Genomic DNA, 26,631 nt, shown 5'->3' with positions numbered 1-26,631 from the left:
TTTTTTCTTTTTTCGTGATTTCCTGCGAAACAAAGCAAAAAGGAGCATATGTCTATAGGACTTTTTTTCTTAGTTTTTTACTCCTCTACACGCTCCCGAAGTTTTGCCATTTAATTTGGAAACACCCTGTATATATAATATCTGTGACGTATACCCGCTTCGAAATGCTGATACGATTAGAAATTAAAAAAAAATTTCCGGAAAGACAAAAAGAAATTCCAAAGAGACGAGACGAAAATCAATCATACATACAAAGCGAATTTAATTATTGACGCTGTAAATATGAAAGAAATGTATTACATCCAATTTGTCTTTCTATTATCACATACAAACATAAAAATTATTACAGTGCAGAACTCACCGATTATCGTTTGCGATTCGTCTTAAAAAAAAAATCCCATTGAGACAAACATAGAAGCGCAGGAATATAAAAAAATTAATGTACTTAGGAACGTCATGGCACTTGAATGAAAGTCCTCGACCTCCGAAGTATCTACCATTTCATGATTAATCTCCAAGCAATTACGAACAAGTGCGGTCTTATCCAGAGAAAATTGCTTGCTTTTTATTTATCTACATCGGGGCAATTCGCCTTTTTTATATTTCCTCTTTTATTCTCTCTTTCCTCCTCTTATCCGCTCGCGGTCCAATTTCATCGTAGCTGAATTATTCTCTCCGAATGCGACGATGAAAAGGGGTGGCCAAATGCGCGATGGCCTCGTTTATTCTAGAGAATAAATAAAAAAGGAACAGCCGGATGCATATTTGCCATATACGCTGTGGTCATCTTTCTTCTTCTTTTCCCTCTTTGTCAGACGAAATGGACTCCATTTTTGTTGTGCAATTTTCTTTGAGATTGGCGTAGCGCGATACGAGAAACGTACGCGGTGGTGGACCACAATAAAAAAAATTCCTCCGTTTCATGGTTTATGATGTGTCGCTGCTGAGCATGGGATGCGGAATGAACTCCGTGTACACGTATGTATATGAGAGAACCTTTTTCATTGTCACAAAAGTGGCAAATGGCGTTTTTTACTTATGTCAATTTCTCTTTTTTAAATACTAGCTTAACATACATGTGACATATAATATTAATTATATAGTCAATACAATAACGATTAGTTAATTTATAATTAATGTGTTGATTGCACGATGTTATAATTTATATCTAACAGCAATCAAAGGAACATTTGATGCAGCAATTTATGTAAAGTTGTACAATAAAATTTTATAAAGAATGTTTTTTGTGCAACTAAATACTATTTAGTCTATATTTAAATTTTGAACAATATATCTAAAACCTTTCGTGGATGAGAGAGTTTATGGTTTCAGTTGCAGAATGCACGTTATAATCAAGCGTCTGACGCTAATAGACGCAAGAGTGCCTCGAGCGAGATGATTCGTAAATTATTGCTCCTTGTCGGCGAATATCATGATTTAATTTTCTCGCGAGTATGCTTTATCTTCAGACTTTATTGTCGGGATGCTCGGCCGCGTGCGTTGCTTGCACGACGTTATGGCGAACGGGAGCGGCGGCGTTTCGTCCGTGATTTTTCCGCGAGGCTGCTTCATAAAATCGTCGACGGAGCGATCGGTCAAAGGGGAACAAACGAGCGCAGAGTACACAGTGCGCGTTGGTGGAATACAGAATAAAAATACGGCGGTCCTTTGAATCCTCGCGCCATCCCACGGTAATCGGGGGGGGAAAAGGTCAATGGCACTCGTTATCAGATAACCCGAAACTCCTCTCAATGTCCTCTTCGATGACAACCAGGAAATACGAGCGTTCGTGTTGCCATGAGCCGTGATTTAAAAATCTGATCTCTCTTCGCGTGCCTAGAAAGAGAGAGAACGACTTTGATTTCTCGCTTTCGTTCGATTGTATTGAGAGCGAATTCCAACCAAGTTGCGCGTCTCGATTAAGCGAAACGATCGCTTCGCTTGCGCGCATCGCCGATGAGTTCCAATAAAAATCAGCCGGCAAAAGTAACGATGATAGTGTACGAGTTACAGTTACTCGCGAACAGTCTCAAGAGCTATGAAAAATAGAACGCGAAATGAAAGCAACCTCTCGCCATCGCGCTGGTGAAGTTATTAGTCCAGTTACTGAATTCCTATCGATGCTGATTATATTAAGTTCTGAATCAAGAAATTCTTCAAATTCTTTTATTTTATAATATTCCGCACGTTACGGAATATTTTATTTTACGTTCGCACACGCATAAACGTAATTTAATTAGAAATCAATCATGTAATACAAGAAGTAATTTGATATCAGAAAATAGAATATATATTCGATATTGATACATGATATTTTACTTGTGATAATCAATCAAGCGTTATCAAACGGATAGAAGAACCTATCGAAAGCACTTTATATCATCAGTCAATTCTATCACTCCGCAAGAGCTAATTTAATTACCTGATACATCTTTCCTACATTTTCAAATGCTTTTATCTAAAATATTTATTTCACACAAGAATGCTGCCGATCTATTTAAAAGAATTTTAAAGAAATGTTATTTATTGTAGAAACTCTCGAGTTGATCTCTTTGTAATGAAAATTTTCTAGGAAAACTTAATTAAGGATAGATTTTACTGTATATAAAAAAAAATTTTCCATCGATATTCATGCGACAATTCTGCTAAAACTTCTTTCCCAACTTTCCTTCCAACGTTAAAGATGTGATACATGTAAACAGTTTTTATCATCCATTATAAGTTAATACATTATAGGAAAAGGAAAGGGAAGAGAGAGAGAGAGAGAGAGAGAGAGAGAGAGAGAAGGAGAAAGAGAGAGACAGGAGCAAGTTTCGTAATATTAACGAGATTGCTGTTTTACGATATAGAAAAGTTTATTTTTCTCTCTTCATATGCGTGTTGTAATATGTATAGTATAGCATCTTCTATAGCTCTACGATTCATCAGCATGATGGAAACTTTAAATAAAATATGATAATTAATCATGTTTACTTACATTTGATATCAGACAAAATTAGAAAGAATATTTTTAATATTGTATAATCGAATACATATACTCATGTATTTTTGGTAATTTCATAAGGTTAAATGGATGGATTTGTTCATATTAATGTGTCAGATCAATCACTAATTAATATATGATTCACTCACACAAATTCCGCGGAGCCAATTCAAATTATCAATTTTACCAAAAGGAAACTCGTGTGCTAATTAAACGTAAACTTCATTGACCCAATTAGAATGTAACATTTGCAACGTGTTACGTTGTTTTGAGGTCATCTCGTTACACGGAGCATCATTGATGACGGATTAAAGCAAATTCCATATTCGAGACAATTAGCCGCATAATCGCGTTCCCTTCCTGAACGTCGCCGCTTGTATTACTCGATCTGAAATTAATTAATCCGCAACCTTTGATGACGATAGCCATACTGACACGTAAGTTGACGTATGTGGGAATGTTTCACTAGCTTATTCACTGATCTCCTAAAGTCAAATGCCAAGATTTATCTCTCTATAATGCTCTCATCTAACAAGTCCTCCTGTGCAACGCATTATACAAAGTATATGATTAGAAAGTAGTTAAGATCGAATATAATGTTAGTACTTTTCACAAGACAAGAAAAATGAGTGAAAAGAAAGAGAAACTGGCGCAAAAATCGATTTTAATTATCATTAATATCATCATAATTAATCGGTAAATGTAACGAATCCAGGACTCCCCTTTCTACATTCAATTAATTAATTTGAAGTACACTGAAATAGTTGTACTTATATATGCTACGCGATTTACGTTTACAATTCTGTCGGAAACAGTTATAACAATTTTTGTGCTTAGGTCTTAATATTACGAGAAGCCAGTTTGACCAAGAAAAGTTAGTTCAAATTCAGCGTATTTCAAGTCATTCGATTTAGTGTAGAAAGGGGACGAATTATGTCCGTATTCATAGTCGAATCTTATATTTAAGGCTTCTTTAATTTTATCTTTAGATGCTCAGTAGCCAATAAAACAATTCGTAGAGCATCTGAAGATAAATTTAAGGAAGCCTTAAATATAAAGCTTGACTATGAATACGGGCATTATTCTTCCTTTTGCAAAATACCTATCACAACTATAATTCAAAATTAGATCAACGAGAGTAAATCAATTAAGAGAAATAATCGAAAGTATTAAAATTTCATGATTGCTCTATTATTACGTCTAAAGATCTGTGTAAAATTTAGACACAATTCTCTTACTGGTTTAAAAGTTATTTAATTTTTTGTATTTGTCTTGATTTTTATATAAAATCGCGTTTTATAAAACTTGTGTACTTTAATGAGGAAGTAACATTAAGAATTAAATCAAATTTGATACATATACTGATTAAACAATAATAAATGTTTGTACAAAAATTTGAATCTATAATACTTATTCATTTAAAAATTATTGAAATAAAACTACATACAGATATAGCCATTTTATTGCATAAAATCATTATAAGTTAAATTATTTGTTTCTTTGTTTTTGCAGTTGGTTTTCACGGGTTAATATCATTAAAATTTTTTGAATTAGATGACATTAGCTTATTTTGGCTGATTATTTGACTGATATCCTCAATTGTTGTATCACAACGTTTCAAGTTTCAAAATTTGAAAGAAATGAAATATTACATCTCATTAGAAAATATAGAACATTTTTTAAATAAAATTTTTGAATAATCAACGGCAGAGCTGAAAGAGCAGTCAGAAAAAATATTTTAATAGTCAATGCTTTAACATCAATGATTTCAAAATTGTTTTATGTAAATAATCTATTGTTTAAAACATAAAAAGAGGTAATTATTTAATTATTATTTAACACAATTTTGGTAAATGGAGTATTTATGATAACTCACTATAAAATTTTTGATATTTCTTTTTAGTGCAGAAAGAGTCAAATTTGAAATTTAAGTTTTTCATTATTTAATAGACAAGAATTGCAGAAATCAAGAATATTTCAAAAATATTACTGACTGAGTATCATATTTAAATTCCCAAAAATAATTTTGTTAATTTTTCCATTGGAATTAAATTGAAAGTTTTTTGTCAATACTAAAAAAATTTGATAATCGTGACTTGTCCACTTTCTACACTTATCAATTAATATTATTATAATTAAATCGTCAACCACTGTTATTACAATTCATAATTTACAAAGAATTTCTTTATTCTGCTCGTTGTATCTCAATTAATACGTTAGACGTATTCTTAATTATTCTTGATCGAGTCTCCCTTTTGTACGCTCTGCATGATGCACGAGTACACATACATACACACGCTGATACATCGCGGCGGTATCTTGTAATTAGAGCGACACGTGCTCAAAGACTTCGCTTTGGCTTCATTGATGAAGTCCGTCGAGTGTTCGTCGCTTTCCGTTTGATCAGCAAAGTACGTGAGCCATGACCGGGATACGAGAGTACGATCATTCTATCAACCACCATAGGAAATGCAATACAGCTATTGCTGGCGCGAGCACGATGTATTGTTTTAAAAAATATATAAATATAATTATATCTATTCAAGTTTTTTACTTTACTTTTTACTTTCAACTTGATGGAGTTTCATTCTTTTAGTTGGTCTTCTTTATTAACGGTATGATATATTCCAGTAAAAAATTTTGCACATAGTTATGTAACATGTTAACGCTATCATCAATCAAATTAAAAAAATAACTTTATAAATATCTCGCACTCTTCTAACATTTTAAACATCGAAAAAATTAACATACTGTTGCAATAGATTCCGTTATGAAATATATTTCCCAGAAAAAATTTCACAAGTTACACAAAACTCTGAAATTTTACAACGTAAAACAAAATGATATTGTACGTGGTTGTAAAATTCGTTCTTATCAGAAGATTCAGGAAATACGATCACGAGTATAACCATCGTAGTTCCGGAAACTTCCGCTACCCCCGATTGAGTTGTAAAATCTACCGCGATAAAATTGTCCATTTTGTTGGAAAATATTGTTCCCTTTCTATCGCAGCTATTATGCTCTCGGCCTTTTTTATCGCCAAGAAAAATAATTTTTCGTTCCTTCATAAAAACGAAAAGTCAGCTTGTACAATTGGCGAACATTGTCCAAGTTTTTGCGCGAGTTTCGCTCGTACCATAGACGAAATACTTGCGCGTATCGTTCGCAAAATGAAGAAAACCGTTAATCAGAAGGTCGTTAAAAGTTCGACGAGGGAGTTTACGTGCTCACCCTTAATAAGGCGCTACTTGCGATGTCTGGCATCGTGATTGGCCGGCAACTGCTGGTGGAAACAATATCAGCAAGATTCCTCGAGTGTAATTCTCCTTTCTTATCTGTGAGAAATTCGATGCCGTTCGAGAGCTGATATAAGCGATCATTTCTGATTTTATTACGCAATTGTGAGACATTCAGAATGTATATATATATATATGTGTGTGTGTGTGTGTGTGTGTGTGTGTGTGTATGTGTGTGTTACTAAATTAATAATAAATTAAAAATGTATCATCGACACACGATAAATTCACTGTTAATACATGTTGAAACTAAACTTTATTTGTTTGATCAAGTTTATATTTTTAGTACAGAATGACAGAAAATATTTGGACAAATCACTTAATTTTTTTATTGAATATAAGTAACATATGTATAATCTTGTTCAACATTGGTGCCAAATGTCATAAACCATGCTTGAGAAAGTATTCTAAGAGTACAGCCGCGGAAACTTTCCTTCGTGTTCGCGATATTTCTCCGCGAAATAAAGGAAATTTGTAATAAGGGGGTCGTTAAAACTTCAACGAGACTCTTCTTACACTCTTGTAACGAGTCGTAAAACTTAGTATCGTAACGTTTAGTTGGAGTATCGCAATTGAAGTAACCACGATCTGTATATTAAGAACCCTCTACAATTCTCCGTGGAAGTGGCTTTCGCTCATCTGCATAGAAAACTACAATAGCTTGATACATTTTTTTATTGTTATATTGAATGTAAAATATGAAAATCCAGAAGGAAAGCATTTTATAGTTAAAAAATTAATCACAAAAAATAAAAATATTATTTTGTTTCATTATGTTTTAGTATAGAACATGTTTATGGAAGAGTTAATTTTTATTTTTCAAAACTATTCTGAAGAAATCTTGTTTTAAAGGATTAAAAATTTATGAAGTAGCTCGTTATATCGTAGAAAAACAAGTGCGGAAAAATAAATTTGATGTAAAGAGTCTGATTTTCGTTGTATAAAAAGCTATTAACTTGAGGAAAAGGTTAGCTATAAATATCGTCGATGTGTAAAGCATTCTGTGACGAGCTGAGATTCGTTCAGCTGATGATCCACGTGACACCTACATCGATGGTATCCAATAGCATCTGTTTTCTCTGCTAAGACGGGTAGAATGCATCTAGCTTACAGTATACCACGTTTTTCCACGATGTATGTTGAATAATGGAAGGGTCTAGGGGTTGTACGAGCAGAGAGAAATCGGGGATTGAAATCGAAGAGAGGGACAAGAAGACGGAGGAATATCGAACCGACGAATTTTACTATTTATTTATGTCAACATTTTAAGCAGGCGTTATATTGTTATAGGTATAGGACTTCGCGTATTCAGGATAAATCCTCATGTAAGAAAAAGAAATTTTCTCAAACTCTCTCAACTAAGAGCTAATTTAAAAAGTTGGATTATGAGTACATGAGTCGTTCGTACGCGTATATAAAAGTACGAAAATATATCATAACTCTTGAAATATTAAATGGGTAATATTAAATTTATTCCGTATTTCACTGTTATTTTCGCGCGAATAATCTGCATTCTTTTTAACTCTCTTTTTAACTTTTATTAAAATCAAATCTCAATTTGTGTAAAAATAAAACTTTTTAATTTTCGCCTTTTACATAGCGCCGTTTTCCTATATTCTATTCTATTCTGTTCTGTTCAATGATCCCTATCGCAATCAACTGAAAGTGCATTGAAATTTGTCGTTTAAACAGAGAACTTGATGAATACGAATATGCATATACGCATACATTAATTGGCACCCCATAAATCGCTCATTTACCTTGCAAATCGTGTTATTAACGCAACCACCGATTTGTCGCCGCGGGCTGATCAGTTGCAATCTGTTTCCCCTGACCGAAACGGAACTGGTGCATTTTTAATTACTCCTGTTGGATCGTTAGAAAACGTGAGATTGCAAATAATACAATACAACCCTGTTAACTAGCAAACGTCAAACAACAGGTGCACCAAATTAATGACGTATAATTATATTGTATATTGCCCATGAGAGAGAGAGAGAGAGAGAGAGAGAGAGAGAGAGAGAGAGAAAATATATATATATTGCGCGGCATTATTTACGTACGTAACGAATTGTAAATACAGCAAAGTTATGAAATATTTTCATGGAGGTTGATGTCCAATCAGCAATATCTGAAGTCACGAATTTATCACAAAATTGTACGAACTACCACTTTCATACTGGATATTAAAACAGAACGAAACAATATGATAAATGAACATCACAATATTTCAGCATATTGAAAAATAATAACCAAAGAGTTTCCCTTTTTTTGTATAAAACAAAAATATTAAACATCTCAATTTGTTTTTATATAAATTCCGATCATTAATTTAAAACAACATTCGGCATTAGTTTTAACGTGGTGTAGAAAAAATATTAATAAATGCCTATATAATTCCTCAAAGGTCGAAATCTATGTATGCATAAATACGATTTATTAAATTATATTCGTATCATACCTATAATCGATGGAAGCAATTTTTATTTAAATCGCGATATATTATTGTCTCAAAAATCGCTAAAAAATATAATATTCTCTTTTCGATTATTTTTACAACTTCTTATAATATGATCAGCGAAAATATTTCATCAACGAATTGTGAAAATAGTAAAAAATACCTATTCACACTCTGATATATTTATGTAGCAAAAAGATATAATTATTTTTATTATAGTTATTTTCTCATGCGTCATAATGTTTTTCGAGTTTGTCACTTTTAAAATAAGGAAGCGATGTATGTATATTTATGAATACATGTATTTCTAATTCTTCAAATATTATTCGTTATACGGCATATAAAATTATAAATAGAATTCTATTCTGAATTTTGAATCATAAAAATCATCCAAATCGAATTTTTTATGATTGGCAAATTATTTTACATAAATTCTATAGCGCGAGCAGTTTCCATAACTAGAAATATAAAAACTAGAGGGTTATTTTATCTTGCGAGATAAAACATCTGTATTAAATGCGCCAAATGCGCTTTTACGGCTTCGTTTGAGCTAGTCACTGCCACTGAATTAACTCGCCGAGTCGGAAACGGGCGATTCTTTTTCAAGGATCATTGAAAGTAGTATATAACGATGTATCTGCGGCAGAGAGATACAGGAAAATAATCTGTGCGAAAAGAGAAAGGAGAAAAGGGGATGGAGAGATGAAAAGGAAAGACGTGAAGACGGTATACGCTCTAGGTAATTAGTTAATTAGGACATACGCGCACGTTGATGGGATTGCAATATCGGAATGATATTAACTCAAAGGATCTTATATACATTATATAAATAAGATAGAGTTAGATAATGTTTATATGGGCAAATAAAAGTTAATATCGCAAAGATAATATCTCTAAAAAAATATCTCTAAAATATTTGTAATATCTACGTATTTATAATCACCCTTGTTCCTTGTAAAAATGACAGCTTATTAATGCTGCGTAAAAAACATCGATACTTCTGTTAAATACAAAGAAAGTAATGGTACAAATATAAAATTAAATAAAAGTTACTTCATTTGCTCGTACCATCAATATGAACGTGCAATTTCAACAACAGAAGGAAATCCTCACGTTTGTATAATATAATACAATAGTAAGCATATTCAGTGCAATGTTGGAAACTCATACTACATATCTCACGAAAGGCCCTTATCTCTCTTGTTCCCTTTTCGAAAATCTCCATTCCTGCAGGCTTTTACGAGGCATTCGCAGTTCCTTGAAGCGTAACCACGGCTACTATCGTTTTACCTGTACGTGACGTGCACGCCTCGTAAAACTCAATCGGGCAAGAGCGAGCGAGCGAGCGATCATCTTCTCGCGAGAAATTCAACAAGGGCAATTTAACGCACGCGTACATGGCCATACATAGCATTGTAACACTCCCCGTGTCGAAAAACTTGTGCGTGTGTCCGCTACCGTCCTCTCATCCAGGCCAGGTCTATAATTACGGCTGCGTTTGCAGCTAAGTGTGTAACCTACTTATTATAAACCGGCCGTTCGCGTTAAGTTCCGAGTTTTACGGCTGCAATTTTAATCGTGCTAGTGCTCGTAATTGAAAATGAGATCGTTCGATACATTCGTGCGTACGTCATTCCAAAAAGATGATTAGGCAATTACGTGACCGTCGGGGATATCAGGATGCGTAATCGTTGTGTACGAACGATTCCCTCCTTCTTACGAGTGTAAGCCGAACAAATATTCGAAGGTATAATGTTCGGAATAGCGTGTCGCCAAGAAATTTTTCTAATTTGAAACGCGGTTCGGCACGCGATTTTGTTCAATTAATTCACTCTCCAACCTTTAATTTAGTAATTACCAAGAGTACTTTAATAGTCATTACCTCGCATTATTTGTGAACCACAGGAGTTTCACATCCCCTCGTAGGAATTATTCTTTCGCTTTCCGATAAGTTCTCGAGTAGTCTGCACAATAGGACGGGGACGGGATAATTAACGCTTCTTAAACGACTTACAATGGACCGAATTAAATTGTTATTAACGGTAGACGACTCTCCGATTGGCGAATACTGCTAATTGCTCATCGCGAAAATAAGAAGGATAATAAGGATAATGAAGACAAAGATTGGACACCCACCGCAGATATCAATTTCTGAGAGCATTCGTCTCCACAGGCGAGTAGACGAATGGTAAGAACTTTCAGGAGTTCGCAAACGACGTCTAACGAGAAATCTGAACACGAATATATTCCAAGTGAACCGAGCAGGAATCGCGACCTGTTTCTGGTTCCGCGCAAGCTTCTCGCAATGGCGTTCTCATTTCTCTCCTGCTTGCCGAGATTTTGACCAATTCTCGTCCGGTTTAATGCAACGATTAACAAAGTAAGACGAAGTAAAAGAAGATTAAACGATATAAAATGTACAACGATTGTCAAGAAATTTTTTACGATTTTTATTGATTGAATCCATTGACGGATGAATCTGAAGATTATAGGTAAATTTCCTTTGGAAGAACATAGGCTAATGCCGGCTGGACACAACGGCTGTCCGTAAAGCGTGAGATTAAAGAAAGGATACAACAGTACCTGCACTCACATTCACTCATACGTATATACCCGTACACATACGAAAGTGGACACCGGATCTATTTGCGGATACGGAGTCGTTCTTATCGCGTCCGCCCGTCGTGCAGTTCCACGACGATACGAAACGAGCATTTGCCGACCATTCCGACAGGACCATTATGACCAACGAAGTATCACGAACGCGTTTTCCCCCTTCCCTTCCTCTTTTTCTACCTTTTTCTTTCCTCTTCTTTTTTTCCTTGCAGAGTCGACCTACTTCATGATATGTCGCGCGAACGAAACCATCGCGAAATGAGATGGAAACGGCACGTAGAATTCTACGGGGAGAAACGTGTATCGAAGAAAGAAAAGGGGCGATCATTATATGAAAATATGGTATTATGGAGCGCGTGACGAAACGTCAGAGTGCAATACTACCGCATGTCACGAAACACTAACGTTCTGTCACGTCGTCATTGTGCGACATAGACGTCACTATGCAAATTTCTCTCTTTCAGTCTTCCATGATAATTATATTGGAAAACGGCTACAATACAGTACTATACATGTATACGAAGTCCTAGATTATATATGTATACGTTTCTTTTTCTCGTTGCGTATAGGTAGATCGCATCTTATTCCTGCTCGCGCGGCGTTAACAGAATGTGTTGATGAGAAATAAATATTTGGCGAACAACACAGCTATACGTCAAGTTTCACTGTGCAGGTCATCGGCATCCATAAACCATCGATCATCCCCACGGCTCGTCGCTCACGGCATTTTCGTGCGTGGCCGCGCTTCTCGTGTGTATCACCGCGTTAATTTCATTATGGAAATTCGCGCGTGGTTCCCCATGCGACTCTCCACGTTTAGATTGTTGCATGTAAAGCAGCGTTAAAAGAATCACCGTATTCATTCGCCTCTTTCCGCGCGCGTCCGCGTGCCATGCGTGGCTGCGGGGTAGAAGGAGGGCACGCGACGAGCGTTTCCTCTTCCTCCTACACCTTCGCACTATGATTACCAGCACACCATCGCCGGTAATGTCGCTGCTGCCCTTGTTATTTCTCGCTGCCGCGGGATTAACCATGATCGATCGACGGAGCTACGAACGAGAAATCGCCACTTCGGCGATAATTATGTACACAGCGCGCCGTGCTGTAATTGGTTGATGGTGTAATCGCGAATAATGGCAAGATCGAAGCGCGAACGTTATAAAATTAATCTTCCAGCGTCAACAATCGCGACGTAGATTGCTATACGGCTTCCACTGATTTTAAATTGAGCGTTGACAATATTTCCGAAAAGTAGAGATATAAATTGTGTCTAACAAGAGCAGTTCGTTTTCGAGCAGTAAACCAGAGACATGTGTATCGCATAACAAAACGGTATTAGATCGCAGAAAATAATATCATATATAAAATGAAATTGGAAATAAGATGGAAAAAGATACTATTACACAAAAACTAACGCCATAAATATTCATTAATATATCTTAAAAGAAATTTTTCGCAGACCCCCGTATAAATTTGATCGAAAGCAAACTAACAAGTCTGTTTATATTTTCCTAGAGCCTCGCTTGGAAAATACATGTAAAATTACTGACTTGTATTTTGTCGTAACGAAACTTGCAGTGAGAATATATAAATAACGTAATGTGTGCGAGGAAATATTTCGTTTGGTATTTTTCTGTAATTCTATAAACATTCCAGCAAAATTATGGAAAGCGCGGAATACCATGACGTGGATCACCGTGGCTTCCATAGCGTAATGGAACAGGTATAGCGAGATATCCTAATTTTGACATGAAAGTACTAGCATGAACGAGTAGTACAATGCACGTTCTCTAGATCAAATAAGGCAAGAACAGTCAGCCATTTCTTCCGCCATGTCTTTCTTTCCCTTCCTCCCCAGTATTTCGCTCATGGAAATAAGAAAGACACGTTTTACGTATCGCAAAGTTCTTTTTATTCACCATACGTATCTCGTTTCTATCCCACTAGCGTTCTTCTAGCTGTCTTATCGCGTCTTCTCGTGCCATTCTCTTCTCTTCCTTCGTGTGCGAATAATAACCACCCTTTCTCTCTCTCTCTCTCTCTCTCTCTCTCTCTCTCTCTCTCTCTCTCTCTTTCTGTGTATCCACTTTGTCTCTACCTCTGGCTACTCGTAACTCGTAATTTCGTCCACAAGTGCGTGTCGTCGGGCGTACGTAAGATTGTATGCGTCCTTGACGGCGCGCGGACTATTGTCTATCCTCCCGTCTTAATTGAACGTTTCGCAAAGTAAATTTCCCGACCTAGCGGCAGATAATGCTAATTAGCCGGAGTCTGGGTTAATTCTGCGGGTCTGAAACTGTTGGAGGTCGCCCTCTCCTCCTTCCTCCAAGAACCTCCCTTCCGACGCTATCGGCTATTTACTTCGGGAACTTTGCAGAAATCTTTCACCGCATTACTGATATCGTCAGACGCAATCGATATCACTAACTAAAAGATAAATAACAAGTCTTGCTATGCATCGTTACACATTACCTCTGTCTCTAGCGCATTATTAACTACTGTATCAGTTTATCTAGTAGACATGATCTTTTATCGGCAGGCATCGATTTCCGTGAGATAGTTTTAGTTGTTTTCAACATCACTTTTAGAATTCAATAACCCTCGTCGGATTCATGATAAAAAAAATGTCATAATTTATTCTATTTATTCTTAAATTACAGTATGTATTTATCATATTTATTTTATCCTACATATATTGTTTATTAATAGTTTCACATCGGGCATCGTTTTATGGAGGTTTTCCATCAAGCATGAAGTTAATAATTTCGCAAGTTGTCAAGTGGTTCACGTATACTCGATCACACGTAGAAAACGCGATGCTTCGCAAGGAAACAAAGGAACTCGAGTCACCCTTCCTGCAGTCACCCTTAACTCGTATCTCGACGGAAGCTCTCTGACAGCTGGCGGGGGTCGCAACACTTTATTCTTTAGCATGGCTATCTTGATTCGTCTGCTCGCGAATCCCTGCGATCGAACCGACCAATCCAGCAACCTCCTCCTTCCCCTCCCCGGTCAACTCTCTTGCCACCCCGCAAAGCTTCGGATACGGATCCTTGCGATACGAGATATCCTTGTCAGGTTGGCTGGTCTCCCATCACCCCCGTTAGCCTCGACCCGAGTCTGACCCTTGCCACCCCCTTTCGCCGTCCGTCGAGTCTCGAGAGAATTTCACGATACCCGCTCGACGTGGCCCATCGATTTGAAAGTGTCTTCGAATCCTGAAATCGGGGTGCGCGCGGAGTAGCGAGGCAAGGGAATGCTTGAGACAGGATTCAGGAAATCGTACTAAATCCAATTACTTCCGAGACTCCTGGAGGTGATGTATACGAGACATTTCGTGGGGGATATACGAAAAAAAAGAAGTTGGAAGTCTGTACCGATTCCTGTCGGAATTACGGGCTTTGCGGTATTTCGAGCGCCGAGTGGCGGATATTGAGAGTTAGACGCAGGAAACTATGAAGAGAGAGGATGTCTCGAACCCCGAACGTCGCAACTGTATCGTTGACGAGGAGGCGTCTTGGCGGAGATTTCAGGAATGCGAGAGCACGGATTGTCATTGATGCGAGCATCGAGAACTTGCGGCGAGACAGAATACCGAAACGCGATTATGAACTTAATGCGATTAAATACAGTAAAGGAGAACGTGCGCGAGTTAAGTTCAGCGAGGCGATGGCATTTATTAATGCGATAAATGGTCTCTAGTTTATGTAGGTAATTGACAAGTGTTGTGGTTTTATATGCAATTGATATATATGTTGTAAAATTAATATATTTTACAATATATCAAATACATATAAAACACAATACACGCATGTAAAATAACCGGTGTGTCGTTAGATTATTTTGAAAAAACCTATTTCATTATTATTCTAACATGGAGTAATCTGGAGAGAAAATCAATAGTTATAATCAGTCAAGAAAATATCAGACTGACGAAAGATTTTTTATAATTCTTACGTTTATTTTAAATTTGCTCTTGCACAATATTATATATATATATATATATAGATTAAAAAATATTTTTTTATAATTTATTCATTTTAAGATAAAATTCAAATCCTATGATCTGAGAGATCCGCATATTTTATTAGAGGTTAATAGATCATAATTAATGAAATTCTCTTTCAAGCGCATCGCTTAAATTTCTCATAAAACGGATTATTCTGCACACAGTGGCCTATGTATTATACTTATGATAATATTAGCTGGAAAATTCAAATTACTCTAATTATGCTACCATGATAAATAAGATTTTAAATATAAATTAGCTTAAATAAATAGTATTTACATTATAATTTTGTATATTTTAATAAGAAATATTAAAATTTTCTAATTTTTTACTTCATTATTCTAGTTTTCTTGTTTTTTGTAGATAACAATTTAAATATATGAAAATATATCATCCTGGAAAATGTATAAACAATGAGTACTTATCGTTGACGATAAAGAGAAGGTATTAAAAGCGCTAGAGAAAAGAATGTACACTTTCTTGTAAAATGAAGTTGCGAGCTCATTTTTACCGGTATTCGCTCTTATTTTCAACGATCTTGACGTGAGCTTTTTAGCAAAAATTAGATGTAAATTTTACTTTGTGACGTATTCTTCCCTGTCTTAAAATTGATTAAAGTTAATTTCACTCTACACCGCTCATTTTCTCCGTGTAGTTACGCTTATGAACAAAATAAAAGCTGTTCTTCCTCAATTTGCCTAAGAGAATAATCTCGGATTATGATTAAACGACGAGGCAAGTGCGTTTCAGCGATCGATGAACAAACGTCATTTAATTTCCCTTAATAGCATAACTGCAATTCTACCGTTTTCCAATATAACCCTTTGTAACTAATATAAGGACGAACGTCGAAACGATTAGCCTAACTTTTTCTTTGAAACAAACGTCAAGCAAATTTTGCGTGATAGGGAAACGCCGATAATCGAGTTGTCGCCGACTTTAATCTTCAATAAACGAAGGCAGGATCTCAATGGCTGATACACAGAGTCTTACTTAACGATCTTGAGCGCGAGATCGTAGATGTCGATCATCGTTAAAGCGATAAAGCGCTTTCACTTAACTTAATCCTTGAGATAATGGGTGTTAAGGTGAACTAGTTCGTTAGGGATAGAACGCCACATTGGAGAAGACACAATTTGACCCAGCTAGCGTCACGGTTCTAAACTGAAAGTAGAAGAGACTAACCCCCACTTTATTTACTCTATCGTAGATCCTGCGCTGATTTTTTCTGCTTCATAAAAAGACTATGCAGTATTAATGCTGTCGTTAAAAATAAATTTGTCTCTAGAAAATTAAGAAATCTTATATAAATTCATTTTGTTACTAGATTTCTTTCATGATTATAATTGTTGCTTTGTCATCTCAGCTAGAAAATATGTAATAAGTGCATTTTACTATATTGTACTTTCATTGTACTAATTTAAATGTTTATTAATCCTATATTTTTAATTTTAAATTGTTAATTACGTTATGGGTACTCACGAACCAGGGAGAAAGAAAGAGGAAGAAACAATATACGATTCTCTATACGCAGAAATCTTTGTGATAAGTGCAACTATAAAGAAAAACACCACGCTCTAATAAGTCGAACCGAACAAGTTCAACTAGTCTTTTTGCAACACGGCTATTTTTCGCCACAGGGCAAACGGCATTGCTATGGTGGACGCAAAGTTAACTCTTTTCCCACAAAGCTGCATTGAGCTCAGCGAGCGTAACGAATGTGCAATGTGGCGCCGTGAACACGAAAATTAGCTGGTAGTTAGGTAGCAATCGTAAAACTTGTTGGGCTGTTGGATGCTTGGACGCGTTTCTGGAAACCGCGGCGTACTTTTCGGCCGTGTGATAGACACGCGAATGCAGAACAACCAAATCGTCGTACCTGTGATTTGAGCGCGCCTGATGAGCGGGAGGACGCAAAAGTAGAGGAACGGTCGTCCTCATGAGTGCACTTTGCGTTCCCTGGAACGATATCCAGTCCCTCCTCGTCCAATCCCTTCTAACCAGGCCGCTTCGCCCCTTCGCTCCTCGACGTCCTTATCTACTCCCGCCGCGTAACTCGGAAAGTTTTCCTCGGTCGCAAGTTTCGCGGCGCGCCGCGCCACACCTCTTCCGCACAGCCGAATCCTGTGTACCTTACCCGAGAGCTCGACTTATTCTCGGGTAAACTCGGATCGGTTTGCGGCTGTTCGCAGAGTAACTTCGCGGATGATGATTATGCGTACGATGGAGGTTTGGAACTCATATTCGTTGAAAGTTCGGTGAGCGATACGTGCAATATGATCCAAAAATATAAAGTCTGAATCAATACAGAGCCTTAATAACTGACAGGCAATTCGAAACTCTTGAGATTACTATTCTTAAACGCTAAGCGACGATAAAACCTCCGCAAACGTCGACTGATGGCGATTCATCAGTTTCAGTACATTGCCTGACAAATTGCAGCAATACCAGCAGCTACCCTTGCTGGCAGCTCTCTCCAGCGTCTTGCGTTCATCTCGCTCGAGTATCTTCGCCGGTCCGGAATACGTTTACGTGAACGGCAGTCATTCTCGGCGTTCCTGCGGAAGCGATGAGATCCTGTGGAAGCTTCTCGGTCCACAATGGATCCTCGCGAGTGATTTTCCAACCAATGCACAATGGTCTCTCTGTCGAAATCGTTTTGCACTTTGCTGTGGTTTGGCTCCTATGCCAATTTATTCCTTCTGGTCGGTAATGTTGCATCATTCGGGAATTCGGGGATGTACGGGAACCTTCTTTTCTACCTTGCAAAGAATCCTACCATGAACTGCGTTCTTCCTTTCTTAACAGTTAATTCTAGAAATAAATTATTTAGTGCACGCAATGTTTAATCCGTTTACGAATTTATAAATATTTGTTATCTACTTGATCCATTTGATTGGATATTGACTTTATTGTAATTAGCTACAATCTTGAAGAGAAACGGATACTGATCTTTTTGAATTATTAAAGTACCAAAATTTTCTTCAACATATTAACAAAACATTTTTTCTTCTTCTCTCTTTAAATTTACACAATCCAAATAGATCCTTCGCCTTCAATGCGAAAGCGTTGCAGTCTTATATGGACTTTGGCTTCCTCATATATCTCGTTACAGTTGCAATTTTTAAGAAAGAGGTTGTAAACCCTTGCCTCCATTCTGGAAGAGTGAGTTTGTTTTGAAGTTTATTTATTGTTGTTATTGTTTGGAGATTTCTGTTCTCCAAGGGATGATGCGGTCTATACTATACTACGATTTGTTTATCCTCGGTTAGCTTGGGATTAAGTTTATGTTTCGGATATTTTGTTTCTATCATAGTGGAATATTTCTCCATTAACAATTTTATTAATAAAATGTATCACAAATGTTTCTCACTCAAAGATATAGATATAATTGCAGAAGAATAATTTTAGCTTTTGCATGCCAAAGTATAATTGATAACCTGAAATATATATTCTAAAGGTACCATATGGTATTATTGAAGATTAACAGTTGCGGGATCAGCGGAGCATATCGGCAGAAATAAAGCAAATACGAAGTGGCCATTGTTCGTCGATCTGACGAACGGTGAAAGCTAACGGGATCGTTTCCTCGGGCGTTATCCGAATGTCTACCGAAAACCGATTCTATATCCGCGATAATGGCAGAATAATCAATCGCGGCCGTCCATAACGTTTCGTTTGCCGCATTCGTATTGCAACCCGTACTGAAACATCGACGCTTTTGGCGAAACACGCGCCTAATCTAATCTAAGTGCGAAGCGTGCGCGAGTGCGAAATGGTAGGCAAACTAAATAAAGCCGGGCCAACTCGTAATTGAAAAATATTGGCGCCTTGCGTTAACCCGCTAGGCGAATACGGAAATCAAGCGGCAGCGAAACCAGCCGGATCCGACACATATTTTTTCATTACTCCTTGCACGCGTTCCCACCTACGTGGCCGACGGCTCGCTGGAGAATCACATTACGACGTGTTTGCCTGGTCTTTTTCCAGACGGAGAAAAAACGAGGAAAAAGTGGTAGCTATTGATCGTGGCAATCGCGTACCAAATCTGAAAATCGATTCTACAGAAATCCATGCGTCCATCATTGTGTCATTGATATTGAAAACGAGAAATGTAATATTTTAACAGAATTTTGACAACGCGAAGGATTAAAAATTTTATAGTAACAATCATTCAATCGGACGATGAATAAAGCCAGAGAAAATTAATTTTACTCTGAAATCTCGGATAAAACTCGATAGGAGAAAATCGTATGTACCTTTATATATTTCGAAATATTTTATTGAATCGTGCACAATTCGCACAATATATCGATTAACGTTCCTTAATAACTGACATAATAGACGCTGCTAGCTTCAGTAATGTGAACTTCTTCCACGAAATTGCTAGCAGAACCATGCTGCTCATAAGTTCTCGTTAAACTCTCTCTAGATATCGCTTTTTTCCGTTTTCTTTCTTTTAGCCTGGCAAAACGACATCACCAATTTTCTCTCGCCTTTTCGATGCTTCGAAAGGAGGTACACACCCTAGACAAGAAAACTTTTCGGCTAATGAGAAACGGACCGCGAAGCTGTCCGTAGGAAATTAACCGTAGAAAACTTGAATTTTCATCGTAAATTCATTCTAAGAATTAAGGGGATTAAATCTTAATTGCGACTAGATGAAAAATGGCATAAAATATCTGCGCGCAATAATTTACAAATTATCACGTAGCTCTTCAGAGAGAATTAAGAGCAATTTCAGATTTTTTTAAATTAATATTAACATTAACGCGAGGTTTTTTAGTAAACGGAAGAACTGAGAAAAGTTTGGAAACAAGTTAGACAGATTTTATTACTGTATATTGTAAAAGATATATTTCTATTTTTATTGAATTTAAAAGATAAAAAAGCTACGCGGTTAAAATATATCCTATTGAAAATAATAATAAATATTGTGTGAAATGTTGAAAAATCGGAGATAACAACTTATACAAAATCAAATACTAGAAACACAAAGATGCTCCTTGCTGTTTGGTAATGTGATAATTAAGCAAAGTCCTGGCAAGCGAATTTCACAGTCGCTGAAAGAGCGGCTTATTAAACCGAACGTTTCGCCATTTGCATATTTAAATTTCCATTTCCGCGGAGCTCTTGCCCGGGCAGAACCATCAGGTTAGATAGGAAAACCGCGAGAAGCGACGTTTTATCTCACTTCGTACCTCTTATCACCACAGGTGCATTGATCTCTCTGCTCCTCACCGAACTGCCTCTTGTTTACTTTCAAATCTATGAGAATCAACCTTTAGCTTGTTGAATGGTATCATTCAAGATTTTCTTTGTTCAATAATCTTTAGTGAGATTATCAAAATAAAAATATAACGCCAACAATTTCAATGCAATTATTTTTAAATGTAAATAGATAAATAGATAAAAATTATCTTTAGACTTTATAAATAGTTTAACTCAGCTTTATAAATAAATACTACTTACGCAACTATTTTCCTTTATTTCAAATATTTTCTATTACAATTTAGTAAAACAGAGGTTTTTATTTTACTGATAAACGGCTTATCGACTTTTCCTGTAACTTCGAATAATTTTAGTTGCTTACAAGATTGAAACTTTTTTTTATACAGTAGTTCTGTTATATATATATATATATATCTCTCAACCGTAAAATTAATTAAATCATTCGTTAGGGGAAATGGCCCTCCGTTATTCAGTGAGCCGCACCAAGCTGTTGAAGGTCGCTTAATTGAATATTCAAAAAACAATATGTACCGTGGCGGAGATAACGACCACTTTAAATGATTGGTCCACCGCGGTAATTACAGTCGCCCTCGGGTGTTTAAATTAATAATTAATAACCACCGACGCGTTGTACCTTTGTTAACTAACGCGATCGTAATCGCTAATTATTTCGACTCTGTGACTGCTAATTCAATAAAATTCAGAATTAGCTCGTTTTAACTGTTTAAGCTGTCGGAAATATATTTTCTGAAACGGCATAAAAAGCAGCGGAAAAGGCGACAATATCTCTTTATCTATCGTTTTGTAAAAAAAAGCCTATGACAATTATTTCGCGTCCCGCTCACTAAAAAGAAAATATTTGACAACAAAATAATTGCGTTAAAATAAGAGACACGTACATTCTGCGTGAATCCAATAGGAATAAATATGCGCTACCAATATCGAATTATTATTTCTTGTATTGCCTGCTAATTGAATAAACGTTTCTTTCACTACCTTTTTCCTTTGATCAATTTATCAGATATAAAATGTAATCGTTTAGATCGACTGTTTTATTCCACTTAATAAAGTGACAACGTACTTTTATAAATAATATGCAACGTATTTATGATCATTCGACAGGTTTATATTACGAGATGATTAATAAAATTATGATTATGTATTCAAATGTTTTTATCATTCGAGACAATCGTTTCGTATGATACTTATGATATCAATGTGACGATTATCTACCGATTTTCTCTCTGAACAATTCTCGTTGCTCTAAATCAAGGACACCTGTTCGTAAGCACATCGTATAGCACACTTGTGCTGGTGTGGTGGCACCTTTATCCAAGCCGTTAGTTACGGACGCGACTCGCGGTGTGTCACTAACAACAGGCACCCACGAAGTTTGCCCACCTGTCCTGATAATGTCGGTTAATATCATGTAAATTGTAATTAATATTCATGGGGTTAATTCGCTACCGCGGTCGGCCCGACGCCGCTGCCGCCGCCAGGACGAAGTTTTAGCGAAAATTTACGGTCACCGCGAAACATATTTCGGACGTACCGCAGGTACTGTTTAGTTACGGCCCTACGGCCCGATTTCATTCGAATAAATCACGTCGATCTTCAAGACGGACTTTAACAAAATTATCAATTTGTTGCTTGGCGTAATTGCATAGAGTCATACATAAGCGTTAAATCACGCTAAAATAATAAAGAAGTAAAAAAAGTAGACAAAAATGAGTAAAAAAATGCGGCGCAAATAAAATATATGTAATGTTGCTAAAATATCTCTGATAAAATGTAGAATTTCATCAACAACCGGCAATGACGTTATTGTTATTCATATTGTGTACGACAAAATATTAAACTTAATAGCGGTCATTTAAATTCTATGAACATATTTGCCTTGATGAGAAGAAAACTCTCTAACGTGATTGAGATCGAAAGAACGTTCTGTTTTAATGAAATAGTATAATTGAAAACTTCCCAGCGGGGAGTTTCAGAATTCCCGCGTGACGTAAGAACGGCGACGGGGCAACGTATTAATTTCCGGTAACGCATTTTCCGATGATTAAATTTCCGAACTACGTCGCCCGCGCGCTCTTTTCGCCGTAGACTATTACGGTCAACTCGCGCAACAAATTAGGCACAGCGCAATTAATTAAACAACACGTAACACGTACCGTAGTACTTCGCGTAGACAAGCGGACGCGAACGCCTCTCTCTTCCCTCCCTCTTCTCCCCCCTCTGTGAAATTGCATTTGCGACGTAGACGGAAAATAATTTGCAACGTTAACAAGAATTCGGAATAGAGGGTCATTAGCATAGCTTGGACGCACATATAGCGTACACGTACGTATGCATTAGTGTGGTTGTTCTTCTTCGTTTAAGGGAGATGTTTACATATAATAGCAGCGCGTTTAACTTATGTTAGTACCGTAATTAAAATAATGGCGCGCGATGCAAATTACATGAGGCATTGCGTTATAACATTACTTGAGAAATGCTCCTCGCAACACCATTGCATTACGTATTTCACTCAGAGCGAGAGAGCACTCTCTCCGGCCTCGGATAAAACGTTCTCCGCAAAAGCGGTTTTTAATATCCTTCGTGATCGTGCGCGTTGTGCCTGAAAGTGAATAAATTGCACTTTGGTACGATGGAACGCGAGACTAAAGAAAAGTAATTTCCGATCGTACATATGATATCGACATTTAACAGAAACTTTATTAACAGGTACATTCGATGTCCGCAACGACCTCGCAGCCATGGAAATAAACGCAATTTTAGTTGCAGTATTCTCATCCTTTCACAATTATGGTAAAAATAAATTAATGTACCTACGAGTATATTTATTGCACCGGACAAATAAAAACAAAGTGTCGTATTTTGTCGACAAAATAGGATGAAGGACAATATATCTTTGAAAGGTGTTGAAAGATATTTTTAAGAAAGGATATACTATGTATCGAATATAAGAATGTGTCCTTTTCACAAAGAAAGAAGGACGTCTGGTCACGTTACCTATAGATAGAAGAAGTCAACAAGTTACGAACGCAGAAAACAGGTCTCGCTATTAAAAAAGAAACTGATTCTATATGATACCGTGCAATTTACGATGCAGCTGTTGCTTCGCATTTTGCATCGCATTTGGATTCTGGATTTTTCGTCGGTACACGCACTCGCAAAGAAAACTACTAACTCAAATCTTATACTCGTAAAGAACGATTCGTTTCCGTGTGCATCGGAGATGTTCTATGGAGGTGATTCTTTCTCAAGTGAAAGGAAAGAATGGAAGGATCGCGGATCAGGATAGCTAAATCGTGACGTCGCGACCTTTAACCCGTCATGTTTTATCAAGGACTATACCATGTTATGATGCGACCGTACCCGCAGTAAAGGAAAATGACACGGAACATTTACGGCCACGATTCGCCGACGCATTACCGCAGCCTATCTGTCTCGATCGACGAAACGCCGCTGGCTGTTACTCTGTCGGTGCCTCGGGGACCAGCGTACCATACCCTTTTTATATAGCGGATATAACATACCCTCCAGAGATGTTACGTTTAAACGCTCGTTTTTCTTTTCTTTTTTACATTTACTTTGCGTATATTTTTCATTTTCTCGGATGGCAAATATCACGCTGATAAACGAGCCACCGATCGCGTCTCTGAATGTAATAAATCGTACGTGTCCTTTGCAGGGCAGTTTGCGATAAAACTTCCATTATTACAGAGACACATCGTTGGTAAGCTATTAACTTTTTAAAGAAAATGAAGGAAAGGAATTAAGCATTTTACACAGCAAATATATCGTTAATTTTGGCGAACTATTGCAAACTAAAATTATATATAATATAATAAATATGACTCACCACTGATCGCGTGGATCGGGCAAAGATCTGTGCACGGAGATTAAATCACTGACGTACTGATTAAACGCGTTATTGAGCCAGCCATCGTCCACCAGCTTCTTCGTCTGCGCAGACATGTTGGCCGGCAATATCACGGGTCTGCCCATCTCACCCGGTGCAGCAGTATCCGGTTCCCGTGGTATATCCAGCACTCCACCACCTATAGAATCTAAAAACCATCAAAGATCACAGATGAGTGACAACGTATGAAAGGTGTTGGCACGTGATTAAATATTTTATACATTATGTCTATTAATTGTGAATTATATAATCCTTAAATTTATCTCACTGTCAAATTAAGTAGAACTAAGATTAAAATATGTCATTAATTTATTGAATCTTTATTAAAATGTTATAAAAACTATTGTCATATGCCAATTTTCAGAAATGTCATGAAATGTATTTAAATAAGAAATAAAAGTTACATATTGCCCCTGAACAATCCAGGAATATTCCTTTTAAAATAATATCTTGTTCAAAAAATTATGCTTTCGTTTTTCAATTTTATCTCATTTTTCACTCATTGCATTCTCTCTAGCACAGTTCAGAATCAAAATGAAAATTTTTATTGAATAAATTTTCGAGATCAATAATTGGAAAAAGGAAACTGGCGATATCGAATCGATATTATCCTAATAATGACAATGTTAAAAAATTATTACGTTTAAAAGATTAACAATATTTATAAGCGTAAGCTTACGTATATCGCGAAGAGAACTCTCCTAATTGAAGGTAGAACTGCTAATAAATTGAGAAAGGCATTATCACGCTGCTTACGCATCGATGAGATAGAAAGGTAAATGAAGCAATATGATGACCCTGCTCGTATTTTGTCGCGTTCCGGTTTAGTTTCAGCTAATTCTCATTCCGCTTCTCGTTTCGTCTGAATAGCGGGAGTATGATGTTTAACGTCGGTGCGCGAGCAGAAACGGAACGAGGAGAGTCGACGCGGCGAGCGACGGTGGCGACGATGACGACGCGCTGCGCCGAAGAAAAAGGGCATCGGGAATTGAATTTTCAGCACATCCACATCCCCGACGCGCCGGGTCTCGAGGTACACCCTCTAAGAGCTTTCTCGCATAAACTCCGGTTTTATTTGCCGGCGCCATATTGCCGCGGCATAGCTGCTAAAGCCAACGAGGCAAGTACGCCCTGCGATATGGTCGGCTGGCTGGCGCGCCCGACCCGCCTGTCCTGAAAATAATTTTATCCCGGTCGACAAAGTTCGGCCCCGGTGTGTACGATGCGGCAATAAAGAGGACGACAAATTGCTTTAGCGCCGCGACCCGGGCCGCTACGAAGTTCGGCGGTGAAACTCCCGTCGTGCATCACGGCTGCATCGCTGTTACGCTACGAGCTTTTCTTGGAGAGGATCGCCGTCCGCGCCGCCGGGAGATCTCCTTCCCCAGTCCCCTGCGTTCGCGCGATCGAGATGAGAATCATCTCGTTCCTTCTCAGTGTCGGAACACGTATTTACGCCCGTAAAGACATTTAAATTCATTAACACGTCATTCCGGGCGTGCGAGCAGGTTCTCTGCGAATGTGAACTCGTGAGAGGCATCAACCGGTCCGACGCGGCGCGACGCGGCGAGACGACTAAGCATCATTCAGGATCCACATTTACAGATTCCTCTCTAATACATATATCGCGCTGTTCGCTAGCACATGCAACGTCGACAATATCGTCGGGATGATCCATGCATTATGAAAGCTCCATTCGTACTTCGCGTCTGGCAATAAGGGATGAGAGAGAACGTGGCGGGTGAACTACCAAAGATTCCTTATTGCGCCCGTGGCATCGCCCGAGAGAACTTTCGTCTTTGAGGATCCTTCGCGTGTATGTACAATCATACCAAGCTCTGCGTTCTTCTTCTCCGCGCGGTTTGCCTTTATTATTTGCCTGCTTCTCTTATATGCGATCGACACGCAAGGCGCATAAACGATAAAAGCATCGAGTTGAAAGGATTTAAACATTTTTTCAAAATAAATTATTTTTCCGTTTTTTTTTTCTTTCTGTCTGATTAATCGTAAACAAATTAAACTTCCAACGGACAATGTTTGGAGAATTAATTATATAGAATTTCTATATAATTTGTATCTATGACAAAATAAGAAAAAATTTTTGAAATA

The 26,631-nt window shown here is 37.2% G+C and overlaps 1 protein-coding gene across 3 annotated transcripts in view; it reads right to left on the bottom strand.

Annotated features, from left to right (window-relative positions):
* Window positions 1–26,631, bottom strand: part of Pgant9 (polypeptide N-acetylgalactosaminyltransferase 9) — a 106,655-nt gene that overhangs the window by 42,632 nt on the left and 37,392 nt on the right. For all 3 annotated transcript variants that reach the window (XM_018448040.1, XM_018448041.1, XM_018448042.1), the window contains one exon: window positions 24,463–24,670. In XM_018448040.1, the coding sequence (XP_018303542.1) occupies window positions 24,463–24,670 (208 nt within the window). The remainder of the gene's footprint in view (window positions 1–24,462; window positions 24,671–26,631) is intronic.

The sequence above is a fragment of the Mycetomoellerius zeteki genome, unplaced genomic scaffold (assembly GCF_001594055.1).
Source record: "Mycetomoellerius zeteki isolate Tzet28-1 unplaced genomic scaffold, Tzet1.0 scaffold218, whole genome shotgun sequence".
Lineage (NCBI taxonomy): Eukaryota > Metazoa > Arthropoda > Insecta > Hymenoptera > Formicidae > Mycetomoellerius > Mycetomoellerius zeteki.
Note: the sequence above shows the minus strand (reverse complement) of the source record. Positions and strands in the feature narration are given on the sequence as shown.